Source organism: Pygocentrus nattereri, chromosome 9 (assembly GCF_015220715.1).
Source record: "Pygocentrus nattereri isolate fPygNat1 chromosome 9, fPygNat1.pri, whole genome shotgun sequence".
NCBI lineage: Eukaryota > Metazoa > Chordata > Actinopteri > Characiformes > Serrasalmidae > Pygocentrus > Pygocentrus nattereri.
Genome location: NC_051219.1, coordinates 2059634 through 2084633, shown reverse-complemented (window position 1 = coordinate 2084633; position 25000 = coordinate 2059634). Strand labels below are relative to the sequence as shown.

The following is a 25000-nucleotide window of genomic DNA, read 5'->3' as shown; positions in this document are numbered from 1 at the left end:
ACCACCGTCAGCTTCAACACCACCACCACCACCACCGTCAGCTCCAACACCACCACCACCGTCAGCTCCAACACCACCACCACCACCATCAGCTCCAACCCCACCACCGTCACACCTCCAACGTCAGCTCCAACACCTCCAATGTCAGCTCCAACACTACCACCGTCAGCTCCAACCCCACCACCACCACCGTCACACCTCCAACGTCAGCTCCAACACCTCCAATGTCAGCTCCAACACTACCACCGTCAGCTCCAACCCCACCACCACCGTCACACTTCCAACGTCAGCTCCAACACCTCCAATGTCAGCTCCAACACTACCACCATGAGCTCCAACACCTGCTATATCAGCTCCAACAGCTCCACCATCAGTGGCGGTGCAGCAGTAAGCGCTGTGATAAACACACACTCTGCTCTTTGTGCTGAAGCAGCTGAACACTGAGAGGAATCTCTCTCATCTGATGTCCAGAGCCTCTGAACAAGGTTAGACTCTGTTTTGGAGCTTTCAGCGCGCAGCCAAATTCAAAGCTGTCATTGTTGACGATGAAAGCTGAAGGTTTCTTTTCAAAAGGCAGAAAGATTCAGGCTGAGATCAGAAGCTCTTTGCTGCCCAAGAACCACGTACTTTAGGCTTTCAGTGACCTTGTTTACAGCAGAGCGAACAAGCCAGCTCCATCCGTGGTTCTCAGCCCTGCTGCTGAAGGCTGAGGCGCTCTTCTGCTCCGGCCTTCCTGATCTGAACCCTGCATACGGAGCAGAAAGAGCTGCGGGACACGAGTGGAAAGGCCAACCTGCTGCCTCCTGCCTCCGCTGTCTGAGATAATCAGTGGAACAGCTTTTACAGCCCCTCCAGCAGCTCTTATCAGCAGGTCAGCTGCCTCAGCCGCTCCGAAAGCCTTACAGTCAGATCTCTCCCACGGTCCAACCGCGGGGTCAGGGCACAGCTTCACGTTCAGCCTGAGTGAGTTTCCCTCGTTTAAACCGATAAACATCTAAAACACAGCTTTCCTGCAGCCTGAGAGCCTTTAAGGAGAACTCCACCCATTTTCCAAATTCTCTGCATAAGTAACTGGTTCAGATCTAATCAGAGCCGTTCTGAGCGGTTTGGTGTTCTAGATAAACGTACCGAGTCAGAGCCGTTCCCAGTGGTGGTGATAGGAACCAGACGTCCCTCTAAAAGCTCCTACAGAAAGCTCCTACATGAACTGGTTCTGAATTCACTGCCTGATGACTGAGACGCTGTTTTATGAGAGTTTAGAGAACTTCAACTCCATTCATGGTGGAAGGAGACATGCAGGGCGCTGTGCGGCAAAATAGTCCCCAAAGAAAACTCATTATTCCAGATTTTCCACTGTTTTCCATCATCAACATTCCAGATAAGCTCAGAAGACTCGTGTAGGTTCTCTGGTGGTTCTGGATGGTAAATAAAGTGTCTATATCTGTGTTGTAGTCATGGCGACGCCTGGTTCCCATCACCACCACTGTAAAGACGTCTGAACTGTTTCACACCGAACCCTCTGAACCTCTGATTACACCTCACACTCTGGATTATGGGGGAATTATGGAAAATGGGAATTGCCCTTCACAGTCTTCAGTCTTAACATCTCAGCTCTCTTAATAAAAGGAAATACACAACAACAGCTAAATAATAATAATAATAATAATAATAATAATAACAACATTAATACTAATACAGTATTAATCACTGCTAATAACCCCAGTCCGAGCTGATCTCGAGACCCTCTGTCTCGCTCTCGCGCTCCAAGTCCTACCTGGATCTCCGTGCTGTTGAGCGCGTGCCGCTCTGATGAAGCGCGTGCAGCGGGAGTAACTCGCGCTAAAGCTCGCTCTCCGGCATCACCGGCTCAGCTCGCGCTCCTCAGAGCAGCAGGGGACGGAATGAGCGCGAGACGCGCGCGCCGCCAGATCTTAAAGAGACCGGACACCCGAGCGCGAGGGGGCGGGGCCCGGAGGCGCGCGTGCGTCGTGCGAGCCTGCGCTGGAAAAGAAAAACTCGCCGCTCCGACTGGACCGAACCGGACCGAACTCCAGAACTACGACTTCACAGGACAGGGAGAAAACACACTCTACTCTCAGCGCCAGTCAACGGAACCAGAACTTTCTCCAAGCCTTTCTGGGCCGCTCACCATGGAATTCACACACAACGTAAAGGACAGATTATGTAATAATAATAATAATAATAATAATAATATAAAATATAAACAGATTATAACAAAAACTGAGAAATGACAGAACCGAAGACACACAGTGGAACAGACACACAGTGGGACAGACACACAGTGGGACAGACACACAGTGGGACAGACACACGGTGGGACAGATCTACAGTGGGACAGATCTACAGTGGGGCAGACACACGGTGGGACAGACACACAGTGGGAGAGACACACAGTGGGACAGATCTACAGTGGGACAGATCTACAGTGGGACAGACACACAGTGGGACAGATCTACAGTGGGACAGACACACGGTGGGACAGACACACAGTGGGAGAGACACACAGTGGGACAGATCTACAGTGGGACAGACACACAGTGGGACAGACACACGGTGGGACAGACACACAGTGGGACAGACATACAGTGGGAGAGACACACAGTGGGACAGACATACAGTGGGAGAGACACACAGTGGGACAGACACACGGTGGGACAGACACACAGTGGGACAGACACACAGTGGGACAGATCTACAGTGGGACAGACACACGGTGGGACAGACACACGGTGGGACAGACACACAGTGGGACAGACATACAGTGGGAGAGACACACAGTGGGAGAGACACACAGTGGGAGAGACACAGTGGGACAGACATACAGTGGGAGAGACACACAGTGGGACAGACACACGGTGGGACAGACACACGGTGGGACAGACACACATTTTATTTTGTCTGTATTTCACAGGAACAACAGAGACGCACGTTCTCTTAAAAGGTGGTTCTTCAAGGGTTCTTTAGTAAAAAAAAATGGCTGTATATAGAACCATGAGCACTCAAAGACCCCTTTGCATGATTAAATGGTTCTTCTTCAAATTGATGGAGAATGTGCGGTACATAGTTCTATACAGAACCATTTTGAAAAGGGTTCTATATAGCACCAAAGAGGGTTCTGCCATTCTGACGATGTCAAGGTTGTAACAATGTAACCATTTCACCATGCAAAGGGTTCTTTGAGTTCTATATAGAGCTACTGTCTTTTCTAAAAACTTTTGGAGAACCAGTGTTTATACACAAATGCAACACAACGTACGTGAGGGTTCTAGATAAAGTTCATCATTAAGATAAATGAGATATTTATCATATTTCCACAGACTGTGAAGTCCAAATACGGTTCTTCAGGGGTTCTTCAGTAAAGGCAATGGTTCTATTGAAAACCAAGACTCCTTTATAGAACCATTTCATGCTTTAATGGTTCGTTGTATGGTAAAATGGTGGAACTGCGTTGTATGTGGTTCTGTATAGAATGTATCTGACCGACGGGGAACGTGTTTTACATGTTTCTATGCAGAACTGTTTTTGGTTCCGCTGCTGTTACAATGTCAAGCTTATATACAACAGAAGAACCCATTTGGGTGCTATAAAGAACCATATATGACACATTCTCTGAAGAACTGTTTCACCATGCAAAGAACTTTTTGTCTATATGGCACCAAAAAAGGTTCTGCTGTTGTTGTGATGTCAAGCTCGTACACAATAGAAGAACCTTTCACTGTGTTACACAGAACCTAGAAGATTCTATACAGAACCACATGAAACCCATTCTCCGTCAGTCTGAAGAACCAATTTATCGTGCAAAGGATCATTAAGCATGCAAATGGTTCTATTCAGAACCCTTGGAGAACCGTGGTTTTGAGCGAGTACTGGGTGGTGGATATGTTACGATGCACCACCTCTTTGCTGTTTGGGCTGCTGGTCCAGTCGGTCGCTGCGTCTCTGACCGAAGTGACCCACGCTGCTCAGCACAGGACACTGACTTGGTCTCCAGTTGTGCTGATGAGGTCAGAGGACTCGGCGGTCAGACAGTCAGTCGTGTCTCCGGAGGCTCTGCTGTGTGGTGTGTGGGGGGGTGTTAGGACCCCGAGCCCCCCGCGGTTCAGCTCCTATTTTTACTCCGGTATGTGTGTTTCAGACTTTCCGCAGGGCTGAGGGGAACCTGAGAGCCGGAGGGGCTTCGGGGGGGTATTTATAGAGACGAGAGGGAGAGAGAGAGAGAAACAGTCCAGCATGTGTTTCAGAGATCGAGAGGAAAATCACCGCAGACTCATCTCCTCACAGCCTTCACACACACACACAGATCAGATACTCCCCCTCATAACGAAGGAGGAGCTCAGAAACTCATTAAAACCTACAGAGAAAACATTCCTCCTAACAACCACCTGGAAGAGCTGGTGGGCCCCAGACCTGCCCCCATCAGATAAACAGCACTGAAAGCTTTGATCTCTGAGAGAGAGGAGAACATCAAGCTGCTTCAGATCTGAAAACATCCACAGGTGTTTCTGTCCATCCTTCCACTGTGAGAAGACCACTCAGTGCTGTGGGTCTGAAAGGACGTGTAGCGGATCGAGAAGAACCTCACTGAGAAAAGGAGATGGACACATCAAACAAAGAAGCTGAACGATGGACTGACCACCCCAGAGTCCAGACCTCAACACCACTGAATGGGTTTGATCACTTCAGGAAATCATCAACCAGCTTCTGAGCTTTGGAGGCGTGTCTGCAGATTCTTTGAGGAGCTGGAAGTGAGGCTTCTGAGAAGAACGGAGGCTGGAATGAAGGTGAAGAGCAACTCACTGACCCTCATGAAGGGGGTCCCTGAGCGCACGGCACTGTGGGTAATGAACCCATATAGGACATTCAACCATAATAACATTATTATCACCACTCCACTCCGAGCTCCTCTGACAAGAGAACTCAGAGCTCCTCTGACAGGAGACCTCCGAGCTCCTCTGACTGGAGACCTCCGAGCTCCTCTGACAGGAGAACTCGGAGCTCCTCTGACAGGAGAACTCGGAGCTCCTCTGACAGGAGACCTCCGAGCTCCTCTGACAGGAGAACTCGGAGCTCCTCTGACAGGAGGACTCGGAGCTCCTCTGACTGGAGAACTCGAGCTCCTCTGACAGGAGGACTCGGAACTCCTCTGACAGGAGGACTCGGAACTCCTCTGACAGGAGAACTCGAGCTCCTCTGACAGGAGAACTCCGAGCTCCTCTGACAGGAGAACTCCGAGCTCCTCTGACAGGAGGACTCGGAACTCCTCTGACTGGAGAACTCGAGCTCCTCTGACAGGAGAACTCCGAGCTCCTCTGACAGGAGGACTCGGAACTCCTCTGACTGGAGAACTCGAGCTCCTCTGACAGGAGAACTCCGAGCTCCTCTGACAGGAGAACTCGAGCTCCTCTGACAGGAGAACTCGGGCTCCTCTGACAGGAGAACTCGAGCTCCTCTCACAGGAGAACTCGGAGCTCCTCTGACTGGAGAACTCGAGCTCCTCTGACAGGAGAACTCCGAGCTCCTCTGACAGGAGAACCCGAGCTCCTCTGACAGGAGAACTCGGAGCTCCTCTGACAGGAGGACTCGGAACTCCTCTGACTGGAGAACTCAAGCTCCTCTGAGAGGAGAACTCGGAGCTCCTCTGACAGGAGGACTCAGAACTCCTCTGACTGGAGAACTCCAAGCTCCTCTGACAGGAGAACTCGGAGCTCATCTGACAGGAGGACTCGGAACTCCTCTGACAGGAGAACTCCGAGCTCCTCTCTCGTGCCTCGTACCTGTTTCTCGGGGCTGTGTGCGTGCCGCTGCTGCTCCGCGCGCTCCATCAGCCGCTCATGCCTCGCGCTCCCGCTGCGTGCGCTTCCTTCCTTCTGCGCTTTCTGTTCCGCGCGAGAGCCGCTCTGAGCGGAAAAGCACGCGCGGTGGGAGCGAATCGGTAACTCCGCCCACAGGCGCGAGAGAACCAGTGTACGTACACACACACACACACACACACCCACACACACACACACAGACACTCCCACTCCCCCCCCCTCTCTCTCTCACACCCACACACACAGTAAGAGCAAAGGGCAGTAACTTATAATGATATTAATAATAATCTACATCTAACTCTTTATCTAGATCCGCTTTCCTCGACATCTGTCTCTCTCTCTAGATCCGCTTTCCTCGACATCTGTCTCTCTCTCTAGATCCGCTTTCCTCGACATCTGTATCTCTCTAGATCCGCTTTCCTCTACATCTGTATCTCTCTAGATCCGCTTTCCTCGACATCTGTCTCTCTCTCTAGATCCGCTTTCCTCGACATCTGTATCTCTCTAGATCCGCTTTCCTCTACATCTGTATCTCTCTAGATCCGCTTTCCTCGACATCTGTATCTCTCTAGATCCGCTTTCCTCGACATCTGTATCTCTCTAGATCCGCTTTCCTCTACATCTGTATCTCTCTCTAGATCCGCTTTCCTCTACATCTGTATCTCTCTAGATCCGCTTTCCTCGACATCTGTATCTCTCTCTAGATCCGCTTTCCTCTACATCTGTATCTCTCTAGATCTGCTTTCCTCGACATCTGTCTCTCTCTCTAGATCCGCTTTCCGCGACATCTGTATCTCTCTAGATCCGCTTTCCTCGACATCTGTCTCTCTCTAGATCCGCTTTCCTCTACATCTGTATCTCTCTAGATCCGCTTTCCTCTACATCTGTATCTCTCTAGATCCGCTTTCCTCGACATCTGTATCTCTCTAGATCCGCTTTCCTCTACATCTGTCTCTCTAGATCCGCTTTCCTCGACATCTGTATCTCTCTAGATCCGCTTTCCTCTACATCTGTCTCTCTCTCTAGATCCGCTTTCCTCGACATCTGTATCTCTCTAGATCCGCTTTGCTCTACATCTGTATCTCTCTCTAGATCCGCTTTCCTCTACATCTGTATTTCTCTAGATCCGCTTCCCTCTACATCTGTATCTCTCTAGATCCGCTTTCCTCGACATCTGTATCTCTCTAGATCCGCTTTCCTCGACATCTTTATCTCTCTAGATCCGCTTTCCTCGACATCTGTATCTCTCTAGATCCGCTTTCCTCGACATCTGTATCTCTCTAGATCCGCTTTCCTCTACATCTGTATCTCTCTAGATCCGCTTTCCTCTACATCTGTATCTCTCTAGATCCGCTTTCCTCGACATCTGTCTCTCTCTCTAGATCCGCTTTCCTCTACATCTGTATCTCTCTAGTTCCGCTTTCCTCGACATCTGTCTCTCTCTCTAGATCCGCTTTCCGCGACATCTGTATCTCTCTAGATCCGCTTTCCTCGACATCTGTCTCTCTCTAGATCCGCTTTCCTCTACATCTGTATCTCTCTAGATCCGCTTTCCTCGACATCTGTATCTCTCTAGATCCGCTTTCCTCTACATCTGCATCTCTATCTAGATCTGCTTTCCTCTACGTCTGCATCTCTATCTAGATCCGCTTTCCTCTACGTCTGTATCTCTATCTAGATCCGCTTTCCTCTACGTCTGTATCTCTCTCTAGATCCGCTTTCCTCTACGTCTGTATCTCTCTCTAGATTCGCTTTCCTCTACGTCTGTATCTCTCTCTAGATCCGCTTTCCTCTACGTCTGTCTCTCTATCTAGATCCGCTTTCCTCTACGTCTGTATCTCTCTCTAGATCCGCTTTCCTCTACGTCTGTATCTCTATCTAGATCCGCTTTCCTCTACGTCTGTATCTCGCTCTGGATCCGCTTTCCTCTACATCTGTATCTCTATCTAGATCCGCTTTCCTCTACGTCTGTATCTCACTCTGGATCCGCTTTCCTCTACATCTGCATCTCTATCTAGATCCGCTTTCCTCTACGTCTGTATCTCTCTCTAGATCCGCTTTCCTCTACATCTCTCTATCTAGATCCGCTTTCCTCTACATCTGTATCTCTCTAGATCCGCTTTCCTCGACATCTGTATCTCTCTAGATCCGCTTTCCTCGACATCTGTATCTCTCTAGATCCGCTTTCCTCGACATCTGTATCTCTCTAGATCCGCTTTCCTCTACATCTGTATCTCTCTCTAGATCCGCTTTGCTCGACATCTGTATCTCTCTAGATCCGCTTTCCTCGACATCTGTATCTCTCTAGATCCGCTTTCCTCGACATCTGTATCTCTCTAGATCCGCTTTCCTCTACATCTGTATCTCTCTCTAGATCCGCTTTGCTCGACATCTGTATCTCTCTAGATCCGCTTTGCTCGACATCTGTATCTCTCTAGATCCGCTTTCCTCGACATCTGTATCTCTCTAGATCCGCTTTCCTCGACATCTGTATCTCTATCTAGATCCGCTTTCCTCGACATCAGTATCTCTCTAGATCCGCTTTCCTCGACATCTGTATCTCTCTAGATCCGCTTTCCTCGACATCTGTATCTCTCTAGATCCGCTTTCCTCGACATCTGTATCTCTCTAGATCCGCTTTCCTCGACATCTGTATCTCTCTAGATCCGCTTTCCTCGACATCTGTATCTCTCTAGATCCGCTTTCCTCGACATCTGTATCTCTCTAGATCCGCTTTCCTCGACATCTGTATCTCTCTAGATCCGCTTTCCTCGACATCTGCATCTCTCTAGATCCGCTTTCCTCTACATCTGCATCTCTATCTAGATCCGCTTTCCTCGACATCTGTATCTCTCTAGATCCGCTTTCCTCTACATCTGTATCTCTCTAGATCCGCTTTCCTCGACATCTGTATCTCTCTCTAGATCCGCTTTCCTCTACATCTGTATCTCTCTAGATCCGCTTTCCTCGACATCTGTCTCTCTCTCTAGATCCGCTTTCCGCGACATCTGTATCTCTCTAGATCCGCTTTCCTCGACATCTGTCTCTCTCTAGATCCGCTTTCCTCTACATCTGTATCTCTCTAGATCCGCTTTCCTCTACATCTGTATCTCTCTAGATCCGCTTTCCTCGACATCTGTATCTCTCTAGATCCGCTTTCCTCTACATCTGTCTCTCTAGATCCGCTTTCCTCGACATCTGTATCTCTCTAGATCCGCTTTCCTCTACATCTGTCTCTCTCTAGATCCGCTTTCCTCGACATCTGTATCTCTCTAGATCCGCTTTGCTCTACATCTGTATCTCTCTCTAGATCCGCTTTCCTCTACATCTGTATTTCTCTAGATCCGCTTCCCTCTACATCTGTATCTCTCTAGATCCGCTTTCCTCGACATCTGTATCTCTCTAGATCCGCTTTCCTCGACATCTTTATCTCTCTAGATCCGCTTTCCTCGACATCTGTATCTCTCTAGATCCGCTTTCCTCGACATCTGTATCTCTCTAGATCCGCTTTCCTCTACATCTGTATCTCTCTAGATCCGCTTTCCTCTACATCTGTATCTCTCTAGATCCGCTTTCCTCGACATCTGTCTCTCTCTCTAGATCCGCTTTCCTCTACATCTGTATCTCTCTAGTTCCGCTTTCCTCGACATCTGTCTCTCTCTCTAGATCCGCTTTCCGCGACATCTGTATCTCTCTAGATCCGCTTTCCTCGACATCTGTCTCTCTCTAGATCCGCTTTCCTCTACATCTGTATCTCTCTAGATCCGCTTTCCTCGACATCTGTATCTCTCTAGATCCGCTTTCCTCTACATCTGCATCTCTATCTAGATCTGCTTTCCTCTACGTCTGCATCTCTATCTAGATCCGCTTTCCTCTACGTCTGTATCTCTATCTAGATCCGCTTTCCTCTACGTCTGTATCTCTCTCTAGATCCGCTTTCCTCTACGTCTGTATCTCTCTCTAGATTCGCTTTCCTCTACGTCTGTATCTCTCTCTAGATCCGCTTTCCTCTACGTCTGTCTCTCTATCTAGATCCGCTTTCCTCTACGTCTGTATCTCTCTCTAGATCCGCTTTCCTCTACGTCTGTATCTCTATCTAGATCCGCTTTCCTCTACGTCTGTATCTCGCTCTGGATCCGCTTTCCTCTACATCTGTATCTCTATCTAGATCCGCTTTCCTCTACGTCTGTATCTCACTCTGGATCCGCTTTCCTCTACATCTGCATCTCTATCTAGATCCGCTTTCCTCTACGTCTGTATCTCTCTCTAGATCCGCTTTCCTCTACATCTCTCTATCTAGATCTGCTTTCCTCTACATCTGTATCTCTCTCTAGATCAACTTTCCTCTACATCTGTATCTCTCTAGATCCGCTTTCCTCTACATCTGTCTCTCTATCTAGATCCGCTTTCCTCTACATCTGTATCTCTCTCTAGATCAACTTTCCTCTACATGTCTATCTAGATCCGCTTTCCTCTACATCTGTATCTCTCTCTAGATCCGCTTTCCTCGACATCTGTATCTCTCTAGATCCGCTTTCCTCTACATCTGTATCTCTCTCTAGATCCGCTTTCCTCTATATCTTTATCTACCTCTTTATATCTGATTTTATATTTCTTTATGTCTATCTGTCTCTCAAAGAACAGCACTCATTTATGCATAGGATTTATGCATTATTAACGGGTTCAGATGTAATAGAGCGGTTCTGAGCAGTTTGGTGTTCTAGATAAACTGACCGAGTCAGAGCTGCTCACAGTGGTGGTCATGGGAACCAGACGTCCCTCTAAAAGCTCCTACAGAAAGTTCCTACATGAGCTGGTTCTGAATTCACTGCCTGATGACTGAGACGCTGTTTTATGAGAGTTTAGAGAACTTCAACTTCATGGTGGAGGGAGACATGCAGGGCGCTGTGCGGCAAAATAGTCCCCAAAGAAAACTCAGTATTCCAGATTTTCCACTGTTTTCCATCATCAACATTCCATATAAGCTCAGAAGACTCGTGTAGGTTCTCTGGTGGTTCTGGATGGTAAATAAAGTGTCTATATCTGTGTTGTAGTCATGGCGACGCCTGGTTCCCATCACCACCACTGTAAAGACGTCTGAACCACTTCACACCAAACCCTCAGATCCTCTGATTACACCTCACACTGGATGATAAATGGGTGGAATATCCCTTTCAGCTTTAGTGACTTTATTCCTCCAAAAAGAAAACCGTGTTTGTTGTGAAGACTGTGCTGTTTTTAGACGTCCACATTTCTGGTGTTCAGGTGAAGCCTGTATGGGTTCTGACACTTCCGCCGCTAATCCAGCGCAGCAGGAACTCCACTGCCCAATTACTGCTAATTTCCTTCTGAAGTTCAGTAAAAACAAACCCGCATCTTTAATTAAGGGTGACTTTATTCACGCCGTGTTCAAATAACACACATTCCTGCTCTTCAGGGAGGAGGACATTTCATTACACTCCAAATAATCATCGTCTCTTAACCAAAGGAAACAAACCATAACCAGGCTTCTCTAAGCCAACTCGGGATGGCGTCGGCTCCAAGTCTGTGCTTCAGGCTACGCGAGTCAAATTTAACTCATGGAACTTTTTTTTTTTGTTCTGTTTTGGTACGAAAAGCTGAGACGCTTCATTAAATCAGACAAGCACTCGGCTGTTTGGATCCCCATGGAAACCGGCTTTACACAAAGCTCTCTTCTGATTGGACATTACAATATGGAAAATGAACCTCAGCGCCAGCATCCTGACCAATCACAGCTCCAGAGGGAGTTTGGATGAATCAGTGCGTGGATGTAACCCCATTAAAGTAAATTATCTTGGTCACAGTGAAGCCCACCCTGCACAGTCCTCAGCGATGGCTTAAACTTCAGCTTCCAACGTACAGAGTGGGCTTCTGGGTCAGGTTCTGCAGTGATTCCCACCCCAAACTTCAGACTGTGTAGTTTGTTCATTGCTGTGGTCACCAACCCATTGGTCCTTCTGGAGATCAACGTCAGAGATCTATGCCCCCTCTTGGAGATCGACTCTGCAGATCTAAGCCTCTCCTGGAGATCGACTCTGCAGATCTATGCCCCCTCTTGGAGATCGACTCTGCAGATCTAAGCCTCTCCTGGAGATCGACTCTGCAGACCTAAACCTCTCCTGGAGATCTACGCCCCTCCTCTAGACCTGCACCCCTCAGTTCTCTTCCACCCAGCCTGTGATGCTGTGTTTGCAGAAATATTTGTGTCTAAGACGTCGTCAACATGCAGTGATCGACAAAATGGTCCATCTCCAGGACCAGGGCCGGTGACCAATGTTCATGATGTGACCTCTCTCCAGGCTCCGCCCACAAATGTTTCTCCACAGTTACTGTAGTGAGGCTGGACGGGTTTTACAGAACGCTGGTAAACGCTTCAGTCAGAAACTGAGAAACTGGTTCAGATTCGCTTCAAATACAGTAACGTAGATCAGATACAGACGTACAGCAGATGAAGCGAAGCAACGTTACTTCATATTTCCATCATCAGGGTGTGAAAGGTCACACTGTTAGAGTCGCGTTCCGCACTGGAAACTCATCATTATGCAGAAACTCTAAACCCACAACCATTCACGCTATAACACACTTTAACAGAACCCGAACTGCGTGCTGCAGGTTCTGAACGGGGCTTTTGCCCATTTTTCTCCTCAGTGATATTCAGCTATGGAATACATGGCTGTGGAATTACTGTGGCTCAAACTCACAACCCCCACCAACGAGAGGACCAACGTTCAGACAGCTGCACACTCGGGAGCCTCTGAACGGGATTTTAACCAGCCCTCAGTAAAGTTCTCCCAACCTCACAGCAGGAACTAGGAAAGAGCACATATGTGGGCGAAGCCTCCTGAGCTCAGTCATCTAAACCAACTTTTCAGTCCTTCATAATTAAGTGGTTAAGACGTAAACAGAGTCATTCAGAGTGGTTCTGTGTCAAACGCTCTGTTCTAGATAACTTTCATTTGTTCCCAGTGGTGGTGATGGGAACCAGACGTCCCTCTAAAAGCTCCTCACAGAAAGTTCCTACGTGAGATGGTCCTGAATTCACTGCCTGATGACTGAGACGCTGTTTTATGTTAGTTGTAGCCTAAAACAGCACTGCAGGACAAAATAGTCCCCAAAGAAAACTGATTATTCCAGGTTTTCCATTATTTTCCATCAACAACATTCCATATAAACTACAGTCCGAGTCTACAATCAACTATTTCACACCAAACACTCTGAATGTCTCTGTTAACATCTTACGCGTGATGCTGCACGGGGCGGGGGTGGGGGTGGGGGGTTAACCCAGCATTTCCTCCTCTAATTGACCTGCAGCAGATAAAAGGCTCCAACAGCCAATAGGATGCCACAAACGGGCACCAGCAGGTACTTTCTGTATTTAAGCCACGCCCCCTCCTCTGCCTCCACTTCTGTGTTCCGTCTGTTCTTCTTCCGTTTTCCTTTCTGACGCTTCTCAAAGGCCTCCAGCTCCGCCTAAACACACACACACACACACACACACACACGTATACACACACACATATACAGACACATACACACACACAGACACACAAAGTCACACGTATACACACACACAAAGACACACACACACACACACACAGACACACACAAAGTCACACGTACAGACACACACACAAAGACACACACACACAGTCGCACGTACAGACACACACACACAAAGACACACACACAAAGACACACACACACACAGACACACACACAAAGACACACACACACATACAGACATACACACACACACAGACACACACACACACATACAGACACACACACACAAAGTCACACGTACAGACACACACAAAGACACACACACACAAAAAGACACACACACACACAAAGACACACACAAAGACACACACACAAAGACACACATACAGACACACACATACAGACACACACATACAGACACACACACACAGACACACAAATTCACACGTATATACACACACACACAGAAAGACACAAACACACACACAAAGACACACACACACACACAAAGACACACACACACATAGACACACATACAGACACACATACACACACACAAATTCACACGTATACACACACACACACAAAGACACAGAGCATCATTACGGCTGTAACAGTCTGCATGGCTGCTGGTATTATAATAGCCTTTATCAGCTGGAGGTCAGAAACTACCTGCTGTTTCTTCATCTCCTCCTCTTTTATCGCTCTCTCCTCCGCCTCACGAGCCTGAAAACACACACAAATCACCCTTTAATGTCTCAGTGACGGGTTAACGGAGTTGCCATGGCAACGGCCCCTAGTGACGGTAAGAACTCACTCACTGCCGGGGTAAAAAGTTGTTTGTTCATTGACTGACTGTCACTAAAACCACAGCAAGGCACTAATGTTCCCACAAGTGATCGTAACTGAGCTCGGTGGGCAACGTGCGAGAGCCCACTCGCAACTTCATACAGCTCCTCTTCACGTTACCTCAACATCTCACGACGCACGGACCAACAGAAAGCGTTGAAAAGGACTTGGTCCTCGTTCATTTACTTCCAACCTCTCTGGAGATCCCTTATCCCTTATACACACACACACACACACACACCCCTAATGGCTCCGCCCCCTTCAACCACCCCGGGTGGCAGAACATAAAGCACAGCGGACAGCAGCGCGTTTCACACCCCGTTACCGTGGAAACGCAGTACCTAAAGACTCTAGACGGGGCTTCTCACCCTTTCAGCCTCTTTAGTTTAGTGCTGGAGCTACGAGGCCAATAAACTAAAGTCAATAGTCACCCAAATCCTTCAGTCTGGAACCTCCGCTCAGCCCGTAACCGGCGTCCTTCACCTCAGATGTGTTCTAGCTACTCTTTCAAGCCTTTTTCTCTTCTATCCATTTCATCATTAATGAGTGTCGATATATTTTCCCCTGATATGACCTGGTATTTATTACATGGCTTTTTTTATTGGTTTACTGCCTTTTCATTTCATTAATTATATCTTTATTCTTATTTTATCTTATTTATTGAGTCACTATATAGTATTTTTATTTATTTATGCTTTAATGGGGTATTTTTTATTTGCTACTATGATTGTTGTTACTTCTGTAGCTTTTTTTTAAAAACCTTTTTTGTTTTTCTGTATTAGCTCGGCTACACTGTAAATGATATATACAATTAATGAGCATATATATGGATATATATCATATATATGATCAAAAACTGTGTATAATGGTCAAAACGTATGCATCACGAATCATATATACACTCATTGGTTGGATATCGTATATACGCTCATCGGCTGGATATCGTATATACGCTCATTGGTTGGATATCGTATATACGCTCATCGGCTGGATATCGTATATACGCTCATTGGTTCAGCTTGTCTGAGATTGTATGTCTCTTGTTCACACCACTCATGGGTTCTTGTTCCAGTGGAGGATCTCAAGAGGAGCTGGAGCTCCAGCAGCTGCTGCTTTTGTTAGTTTGCTGCTCATTGATTTATTGATGGTTCTCCTGAGAGCGTCTGTCCAGCGTCGTGTGCTGAAGGTTTCACTGTAAAGGCTGCTTAAAGCTACATGTGAACGAGAGCTACAAGCAAGGATTAAATAACACTGCTGCAGGTGAAGGGTCAAACTAGGACAACGTGTGTGTGTGGGTGTGGGTGTGTGTGTGTGTGTGTGTGTGTGGGTGTGGTACCTCAGCATATTTCCTCTGCAGTTTTTTGCAGATGTCGTCACACAGCACCAAATTCTCCTCCTGCTGGGCGCGAGAGCAGGAAAACTCCTGAACACAAACAGTCACAAGTTCAGCTCGCTCATGTCCTCGCACCACTCGCTCATGTCCCCGCACCGCACCACTCGCTCATGTCCCGCACCACTCGCTCATGTCCCCGCACCGCACCACTCGCTCATGTCCTCGCACCGCTCGCTCATGTCCCCGCACCGCACCACTCGCTCATGTCCTCACACCGCTCGCTCATGTCCCCGCACCGCACCACTCGCTCATGTCCTCGCACCGCTCGCTCATGTCCCCGCACCGCACCACTCGCTCATGTCCCGCACCGCTCGCTCATGTCCCCGCACCGCACCACTCGCTCATGTCCTCGCACCACTCGCTCATGTCCCCGCACCGCACCACTCGCTCATGTCCCGCACCACTCGCTCATGTCCCCGCACCGCACCACTCGCTCATGTCCTCGCACCGCTCGCTCATGTCCCCGCACCGCACCACTCGCTCATGTCCTCGCACCGCTCGCTCATGTCCCCGCACCGCACCACTCGCTCATGTCCCCGCACCGCACCACTCGCGTCCCCGCACCGCACCACTCGCTCATGTCCCCGCACCGCACCACTCGCTCATGTCCCGCACCGCTCGCTCATGTCCTCGCACCGCTCGCTCATGTCCCCGCACCGCACCACTCGCTCATGTCCCGCACCGCTCGCTCATGTCCCCGCACCGCTCGCTCATGTCCCCGCACCGCACCACTCGCTCATGTCCCCGCACCGCACCACTCGCTCATGTCCCCGCACCGCTCGCTCATGTCCCCGCACCGCTCGCTCATGTCCCCGCACCGCACCACTCGCTCATGTCCCCGCACCGCACCACTCGCTCATGTCCCTGCACCGCTCGCTCATGTCCCCGCACCGCTCGCTCATGTCCCCGCACCGCACCACTCGCTCATGTCCCCGCACCGCTCGCTCATGTCCCCGCACCGCACCACTCGCTCATGTCCCCGCACCGCACCACTCGCTCATGTCCTCGCACCGCTCGCTCATGTCCCGCACCGCTCGCTCATGTCCCGCACCGCTCGCTCATGTCCCTGCACCGCTCGCTCATGTCCCGCACCGCTCGCTCATGTCCCTGCACCGCTCGCTCATGTCCCGCACCGCTAGCTCATGTCCCTGCACCTCTCGCTCATGTCCCCGCACCGCTCGCTCATGTCCTCGCACCACTTGCTCATGTCCCTGCACCACTCGCTCATGTCCCGCACCACTCCGCACCACTCTCACTCCACTCCGCACCACATTCACACCACTCCGCACCACATTCACACCACTCTCACTCCACCCCGCACCACTCTCACTCCACTCCACTCCGCACCACATTCACTCCACACCACATTCGCACCGCATTCGCACCACTCTGTGAGGTAGCTGTGATCAGGCGATCATGTAATAACGGCCTCTGAGGAGGCCCTGAAGGCAGCCGCAGAACCCGGTTCTCTGGGTGTGATACAGTGAGTGAATGACGGTGGAGGAAACTATGTCTACCTTCTTGATCCTCTTGCATGGACACTTGACTTTAACTCTCTGGCTGCAGTTCTCCACACAGTCTCCCGCGTGACAGAGCTCCTTACAGCGGTGACCACACCTCAGCTAGAGAGAGAGAGAGAGAGAGAGAGAGAGAGAGAGACAGACAGAGAGAGAGAGAGACACAGAGAGAGAGAGAGAGAGAGAGAGCGCGAGAGAGAGACAGAGAGAGAGAGAGAGCGAGAGAGAGAGCGAGAGAGAGACAGAGAGAGACAGACAGACACAGAGAGACAGAGAGAGAGACAGAGAGAGAGAGACAGACAGACAGACAGACAGAGAGAGAGAGACAGAGAGAGAGACAGAGAGAGAGAGAGAGAGAGAGAGACAGAGAGAGAGACAGAGAGAGAGACAGAGAGAGAGAGAGAGAGAGCGAGAGAGAGACAGAGAGAGACAGACAGACAGACAGAGAGAGAGAGACAGAGAGAGAGAGAGACAGAGAGAGAGCATGTTAGGTTATTAGGACAGTGTGTTTGTGTTTTTGTGCCCACATCTGCATAAACATGCTGGGTTCCAGCTGGACCATTGCTGTACGCTGTGTAAGGCCAGGGTGGTCTTGCCGGACCTCCAATCTCCAAGTTACACACATTAAAACTCCAATCAGAAACATGGTCTGGGAGCCCCGGCGCTGCCCGTCCTTTACACCACCCAGAGAGCCCCGGCGCTGCCCGTCCTTTACACCACCCATGGAGCCCCGGCGCTGCCCGTCCTTTACACCACCCAGAGAGCCCCGGCGCTGCCCGTCCTTTACACCACCCTTGGAGCCCCGGCACTGCCCGTCCTTTACACCACCCAGAGAGCCCCGGCGCTGCCCGTCCTTTAAACCACCCAGAGAGCCCCGGCGCTGCCCGTCCTTTACACCACCCAGAGAGCCCCGGCGCTGCCCGTCCTTTAAACCACCCAGAGAGCCCCGGCGCTGCCCGTCCTTTACACCACCCAGAGAGCCCCGGCGCTGCCCGTCCTTTAAACCACCCAGAGAGCCCCGGCGCTGCCCGTCCTTTACACCACCCAGAGAGCCCCGGCGCTGCCCGTCCTTGGCTGTGTGTTATATAGACTAACAAACTTGATCTAAACGAAAACTCAGACTGACTTCGCTCTGCTTTCAGCTTCAGCTGCTTTTCTCGCATCTCCAGCAGGAAACCTTTCCTACAAACTACAACAGGCTCTGTAAAACGCCTCTCAGCGCTTGATTCTTACGAGGCTCTTCTCCTTCGAATTTACCGTTCCACCTTTAACAAGTTCAGCAGGCACCATTTCAGGTGGAGCAGGATGATCAGAACGAGAAGCTGGCGAACGAGAAACTCCAGCCTTGCGACTGTGTAGTGCTTCAGTTTCTCGTGGCAGATTAAACACATCAGGACACCAGCTGGAGTGACTAAACACAGATAAGCCCAGGATTATTTCATTTTTACCTACTAATCTAATCCAGCTGCGTAGCCGCAACAGGGCAGTAAAAGAGCCGTGCGGTGCCGACCGCTGACCTACATCATCAAAACACTGGCTGAAGTTTTACGCGGTGAAATCTAAAGTGATTCCAAACAGCCTGTGACCTGCCTGTCGGTGACTCTGCTGACCAGTGGGAAGCAAACTGCTCAGCCCACTGTCCTCCAGCTTCCCGTTCAGCACCGTGTGCTGTAACCTTCTCGACCGGACCCTTTAGACCCGGTGTGGCAGACACGAGGCCCGCAGGCCAAGTCTCACACAGTCCTATCTTCTGCTCTTATTAACCCTTTCAAATGCACTACAGTCCCCAGCATGCACTGCAACATGGTGTGTGTTTGACCTAGCAACAAACGATGGGCCAGCGGTTACACAAAAAGATTCTTGTTCAAGCAAACGACCAGTTTAAAAACGGCCCAAATCTGTTTATTTAGAACGACTTGTGAAGAAGCATTTAACACCAGTTTTGCTGCTGCAGTTCGGGTGTATTTTGAATAACAACGAAGCGTTTGGGTCACAGATTAAAGATTAAGAGACCCTTATTAGTCCCAAAATGGACTGAAAACACCACACACACACACACTAGTGAGTACACACACACTAGGGGGCAGTGAGCACACTTGCCCGGAGCGGTGGGCAGCCCTATCCACGGCGCCTGGGTAGCAGTTGGGGGTTAGGTGTCTTGCTCGAGGACACCTCAGTCATGGACTGTCGGCTCTGGGGATCAAACCGGCGACCTCCCCGTCACAGGGCCGGTTCCCTGACCTCCAGCCCACGACTGCCCCCTATCAAAAGGTGTATAATAATGAAATAAAAGCCCAGCTGGCCACAGATTCGCCGAGATTTCTTAATACGGCACTTTCAGGCTCGAGTCCGACACCCCTGCTTTAGACGGCTGCAGCAGCCCCAGTAGACGTTCACTGGTCTTCCTCGAACGTCCTCACAACATTAGGCTCTGAAAAGATGGAGAACATGGTCGGATGAGATGCAACTCCACTTCGGCACCAGAAGGACTCTCTGAAACGGCCAGTGTGGCTCCGGAACGTAAGAAACAACAAGCAGAGCACGACAAACAGACAGGGTGTAATTAAAGAGACGGGCGGATTAAAGAGCGCAGCTGAGGAGATCGAGGAGACACGACGGAGGGTCTGAGCTGCCCACACTGAGCCACTGTAAACACAGCAAACACACCACAGCGCCCAGCCAACTGCAGCACACACTGTGCGTGTGTGTGCGCGCTTCCAGGAACCGAGCTGGAGTGCGTGTGAGTGTGGGATGAACTGTGACAGTTCAGGAACTCCGATGTTTGAAGCTGAAACTGCAGATATTCAACAATGAGCAAAGTCAGATTCTCCCCCAAGCTCCCAACTCCACAGCCAGTCGAGCCGAAAGCTCAGCCTGAAACGTGGCTGAAAACGCCGTCTTATCTGAACTCTAACGGGAACAGGAAACGGACACGGAGCCTTTGTTCACTCAGCAGGTAAAGCGGCCCAAATCCCATCTCTTTCTGCGTATGTGACTCGGATGAGTGTCTGAGTGTCAGACATTTCCCGTTCCGATCGGAGACGCTTTCACATCTGGTATTGAAATCCGTATCTGATATCTCTGCAACACAAGACCGGAATTCTACATGAATCCAATTCCACGGTTTGTCATCATTTCGAGCTGCTGAGACTCATTTTCTGTATAAAAATAGAGGAGACTTGATCTGAACTCCTCCACGCTTTGAAGAGATCTCTAAAGAAACGTCTGAAGGAGAATGGGGCAGCTGAGAGAGAGAGAGAGACAGAGAGACAGACAGAGAGAGTGAGTGAGTGTGAGAGTGTGAGTGAGTGTGAGAGAGAGTGAGTGAGTGTGAGTGAGAGAGAGTGTGAGTGAGTGTGAGAGAGAGAGAGAGAGAGAGAGAGAGAGAGAGAGAGAGAGAGTGAGAGAGAGTGAGAGAGAGAGTGTGAGTGAGTGTGAGAGTGTGAGTGAGAGAGAGTGTGAGAGTGTGAGTGAGAGAGAGTGTGAGTGAGAGAGAGTGTGAGAGTGTGAGTGAGAGAGAGTGTGAGAGTGTGAGTGAGAGAGAGTGTGAGTGAGAGAGAGTGTGAGAGTGTGAGTGAGTGTGAGAGTGTGAGAGAGAGTGTGAGAGTGTGAGTGAGTGTGAGAGAGTGTGAGTGAGTGTGAGAGTGTAAGAGTGTGAGTGAGAGTGTGAGTGAGAGTGTGAGAGTGTGAGAGTGAGTGTGAGAGTGTGAGAGTGTGAGTGTAAGAGTGTGAGTGAGAGAGTGTGAGTGAGAGAGAGTGTGAGAGAGTGTGTGTGAGTGAGAGAGAGTGTGAGAGTGTGAGTGAGAGAGAGTGTGAGTGTGAGAGTGTGAGTGAGAGAGAGTGTGAGTGAGTGTGTGAGTGAGAGAGAGTGTGAGAGTGTGAGTGTGAGAGTGTGAGTGAGAGAGATTGTGAGTGAGTGTGAGAGTGAGAGAGTGTGAGTGAGAGTGTGAGAGAGTGAGTGAGTGTGAGAGAGTGAGAGAGAGTGTGAGAGAAAGTGTGAGAGAGTGAGTGAGTGAGAGAGTGTGAGAGAGTGAGTGTGAGAGAGTGAGAGTGTGAGAGAGAGTGTGAGAGTGTGAGAGTGTAAGAGTGTGAGTGAGAGTGTGAGTGAGAGAGAGTGTGAGAGTGTGAATGAGAGAGTGTGAGTGAGTGTGAGAGTGTAAGAGTGTGAGTGAGAGAGTGTGAGTGAGAGAGTGTGAGTGAGTGTGAGAGAGAGAGAGTGTGAGAGTGTGAGTGAGAGAGAGTGTGAGTGTGTGAGTGAGAGAGTGTGAGTGAGAGAGAGTGTGAGAGTGTGAGTGAGAGAGAGTGTGAGAGTGTGAGTGAGTGTGTGAGAGAGAGAGTGTGAGAGTGTGAGTGAGAGTGTGAGAGAGTGTAAGAGTGTGAGTGAGAGTGTGAGAGTGAGAGAGAGAGCGTGTGAGAGAGTGAGAGTGTGAGTGAGTGTGAGTGAGAGAGAGTGTGAGAGTGTGAGTGAGAGAGAGTGTGAGAGTGTGAGTGAGAGAGAGTGAGTGTGAGAGTGTGAGTGAGAGAGAGTGTGAGAGTGTGAGTGAGTGTGAGAGAGTGTGAGTGAGTGTGAGAGTGTAAGAGTGTGAGTGAGTGTGAGAGAGTGTGAGAGTGTGAGTGAGAGAGAGTGTGAGTGAGTGTGAGAGTGTGAGTGAGAGTGTAAGAGTGTGAGTGAGAGAGTGTGAGTGAGAGTGTGAGAGAGAGAGTGTGAGTGAGTGTGAGTGAGAGTGTGAGTGAGAGAGAGTGTGAGAGTGTGAGTGAGAGAGTGTGAGTGTGTGAGTGAGAGAGTGTGAGTGAGAGAGAGTGTGAGAGTGTGAATGAGAGAGTGTGAGTGAGTGTGAGAGTGTAAGAGTGTGAGTGAGAGAGTGTGAGTGAGAGAGTGTGAGTGAGAGAGTGTGAGTGAGAGAGAGTGTGAGTGAGTGTGAGTGAGAGAGAGTGTGAGAGTGTGAGTGAGAGAGAGTGTGAGTGTGTGAGTGAGAGAGTGTGAGTGAGAGAGAGTGTGAGAGTGTGAGTGAGTGTGTGAGAGAGAGAGAGTGTGAGAGTGTGAGTGAGAGTGTGAGAGAGTGTAAGAGTGTGAGTGAGAGTGTGAGAGTGAGAGAGAGAGCGTGTGAGAGAGTGAGAGTGTGAGTGAGTGTGAGTGAGAGAGAGTGTGAGAGTGTGAGTGAGAGAGAGTGTGAGAGTGTGAGTGAGAGAGAGTGAGTGTGAGAGTGTGAGTGAGAGAGAGTGAGTGTGAGAGTGTGAGTGAGTGTGAGAGTGTGAGTGAGTGTGAGAGAGTGTGAGTGAGTGTGAGAGTGTAAGAGTGTGAGTGAGTGTGAGTGAGAGAGAGTGTGAGAGTGTGAGTGAGAGAGAGTGTGAGTGAGTGTGAGAGTGTGAGTGAGAGTGTAAGAGTGTGAGTGAGAGAGTGTGAGTGAGAGAGAGTGTGAGTGAGTGTGAGTGAGAGTGTGAGTGAGAGAGAGTGTGAGAGTGTGAGTGAGAGAGAGTGTGAGTGTGTGAGTGAGAGAGTGTGAGTGAGAGAGAGTGTGAGAGTGTGAGTGAGTGTGTGAGAGAGAGTGTGAGAGTGTGAGTGAGAGTGTGAGAGAGTGTAAGAGTGTGAGTGAGAGTGTGTGAGTGAGAGAGAGTGTGAGAGTGTGAGTGAGTGTGAGAGTGTGAGTGAGAGTGATTGTGAGTGAGTGTGAGAGTGAGAGAGAGTGTGAGTGAGAGTGTGAGAGAGTGAGTGAGTGTGAGAGAGTGAGAGAGAGTGTGAGAGTGTGAGTGAGAGTGTGAGAGTGAGTGAGTGAGAGTGTGAGAGAGTGAGTGTGAGAGAGTGAGAGAGAGTGTGTGAGAGTGTAAGAGTGTGAGTGAGAGTGTGAGAGAGTGTGAGAGTGTGAGTGAGAGAGAGTGTGAGTGAGTGTGAGAGTGTGAGTGAGAGAGAGTGTGAGAGTGTGAGTGAGAGTGTAAGAGTGTGAGTGACAGAGAGTGTGAGTGAGAGAGAGTGTGAGTGAGTGTGAGAGTGTGAGTGAGAGAGAGTGTGAGTGAGAGAGATTGTGAGAGTGTGAGTGAGAGAGAGTGTGAGTGTGAGTGAGTGTGTGAGAGAGTGTGAGTGAGTGTGAGAGTGAGTGTTAGAGTGAGAGAGTGTGAGAGTGTGTGAGAGTGTGTGAGAGTGAGAGAGAGTGAGTGAGAGAGAGTGTGAGAGTGTGAGTGAGAGAGAGTGTGAGAGAGTGAGTGTGTGAGAGAGTGAGTGTGTGAGAGAGAGTGTGAGTGAGAGTGTGAGAAAGTGAGTGAGAGTGAGTGAGAGAGTATGAGTGAGTGAGAGTGAGTGAGAGAGTATGAGTGAGAGAGTGTGAGTGAGAGAGTGTGAGTGAGAGTGTAAGCGTGAGTGAGAGAGTGTGAGTGAGAGAGAGTGTGAGTGTGAGTGAGTGTGTGAGAGAGTGTGAGTGAGTGTGAGAGTGAGTGTTAGAGTGAGAGAGTGTGAGAGTGTGTGAGAGTGTGTGAGAGTGAGAGAGAGTGAGTGAGAGAGAGTGTGAGAGTGTGAGTGAGAGAGAGTGTGAGAGAGTGAGTGTGTGAGAGAGAGTGTGAGTGAGAGTGTGAGAAAGTGAGTGAGAGTGAGTGAGAGAGTATGAGTGAGTGAGAGTGAGTGAGAGAGTATGAGTGAGAGAGTGTGAGTGAGAGAGTGTGAGTGAGAGTGTAAGCGTGAGTGAGAGAGTGTGAGTGAGAGAGTGTGAGAGAGTGTGAGTGAGTGTGAGAGAGAGAGAGTGTGAGAGTGTGAGTGAGTGTGAGAGAGTGTGAGTGAGTGTGAGAGTATAAGAGTGTGAGTGAGAGTGTGAGTGAGAGTGTGAGAGTGTGAGTGAGAGAGTGTGAGTGAGAGTGTAAGAGTGTGAGTGAGAGAGTGTGAGTGAGAGAGAGTGTGAGAGAGTGTGAGTGTGTGAGTGAGAGAGAGTGTGAGAGTGTGAGTGAGAGAGAGTGTGAGAGTGAGAGTGAGTGTGAGAGTGTGTGAGAGTGAGAGAGTGAGTGTGAGTGAGTGAGAGTGTGAGAGAGTGAGTGAGTGTGAGAGTGTGAGTGAGAGAGTATGAGTGAGAGAGTATGAGTGAGAGAGAGTGGGAGTGAGAGAGTATGAGTGAGAGTATGAGTGAGAGAGTATGAGTGAGAGAGTGTGAGAGTGTGAGAGAGAGTGTGAGAGTGTGAGTGAGAGAGAGTGTGAGAGTGTGAGTGAGAGAGAGTGTGAGAGTGTGAGAGAGAGTGTGAGAGAGTGAGTGAGTGTGAGAGAGTGAGTGAGAGTGTGAGAGAGTGAGTGAGTGTGAGAGAGTGTGAGTGAGAGTGAGAGAGTGTGAGTGAGAGTGAGAGTGTGAGTGAGAGAGAGTGTGAGAGTGAGAGAGTATGAGTGAGAGAGTATGAGTGAGAGAGTATGAGTGAGAGAGAGTGTGAGAGTGAGAGAGAGTGTGAGAGTGAGAGAGAGTGTGAGAGTGTGAGAGTGTGAGTGAGTGTGAGTGAGAGAGTGTGAGAGTGTGAGTGAGAGTGTGAGTGAGAGAGAGTGTGAGTGAGAGAGTGTGAGAGTGTGAGTGAGAGTGTGAGAGTGTGAGTGAGAGAGAGAGTGTGTGTGAGTGAGAGAGTGTGAGTGTGAGAGAGTGTGAGTGAGAGTGTGAGTGAGAGAGAGAGTGTGTGTGAGTGAGAGTGAGTGTGAGTGAGAGAGAGTGTGAGTGAGAGAGTGTGAGTGAGAGAGTGTGAGAGTGTGAGTGAGAGAGAGAGTGTGTGTGAGAGTGTGAGAGTGTGAGAGAGTGTGAGAGTGTGAGTGAGAGAGAGTGTGAGTGAGAGAGTGTGAGTGAGAGAGTGTGAGAGTGTGAGTGAGAGAGAGAGTGTGTGTGAGTGTGAGAGTGTGAGAGAGTGTGAGATTGTGAGTGAGTCACTGAGAGAGT

The 25000-nt window shown here is 49.7% G+C and overlaps 2 protein-coding genes across 4 annotated transcripts in view; both read right to left on the bottom strand.

Annotated features, from left to right (window-relative positions):
* corin (corin, serine peptidase) overlaps positions 1 to 5952 on the bottom strand; it is a 54160-nt gene extending 48208 nt beyond the window's left edge. The window contains exons 1-2 of one of the 3 annotated variants that reach the window (XM_037540826.1): positions 5796 to 5897; positions 3918 to 4196 (exon numbers count right to left, since the gene is read on the bottom strand). Coding sequence is in view for 1 of the 3 variants with exons in the window: in XM_037540824.1 (XP_037396721.1) it covers positions 5796 to 5843 (48 nt within the window). In the remaining 2 variants the exon portion in view is untranslated. Of the gene's footprint in view, positions 1 to 1774; positions 1893 to 3917; positions 4197 to 5795 lie in introns of those variants that run through there. The other 2 variants (XM_037540824.1, XM_037540825.1) reach the window with 2 other exon arrangements.
* A 5256-nt stretch (positions 5953 to 11208) lies between these two features.
* Positions 11209 to 25000, bottom strand: part of nfxl1 (nuclear transcription factor, X-box binding-like 1) — a 42486-nt gene continuing 28694 nt past the window's right edge. Inside the window, exons 20-23 of the mRNA XM_037541429.1 lie at positions 17115 to 17219; positions 15541 to 15627; positions 14028 to 14081; positions 11209 to 13322 (exon numbers count right to left, since the gene is read on the bottom strand). Of these exons, the coding sequence (XP_037397326.1) occupies positions 13149 to 13322; positions 14028 to 14081; positions 15541 to 15627; positions 17115 to 17219 (420 nt within the window). The 3' untranslated portion in view covers positions 11209 to 13148. The remainder of the gene's footprint in view (positions 13323 to 14027; positions 14082 to 15540; positions 15628 to 17114; positions 17220 to 25000) is intronic.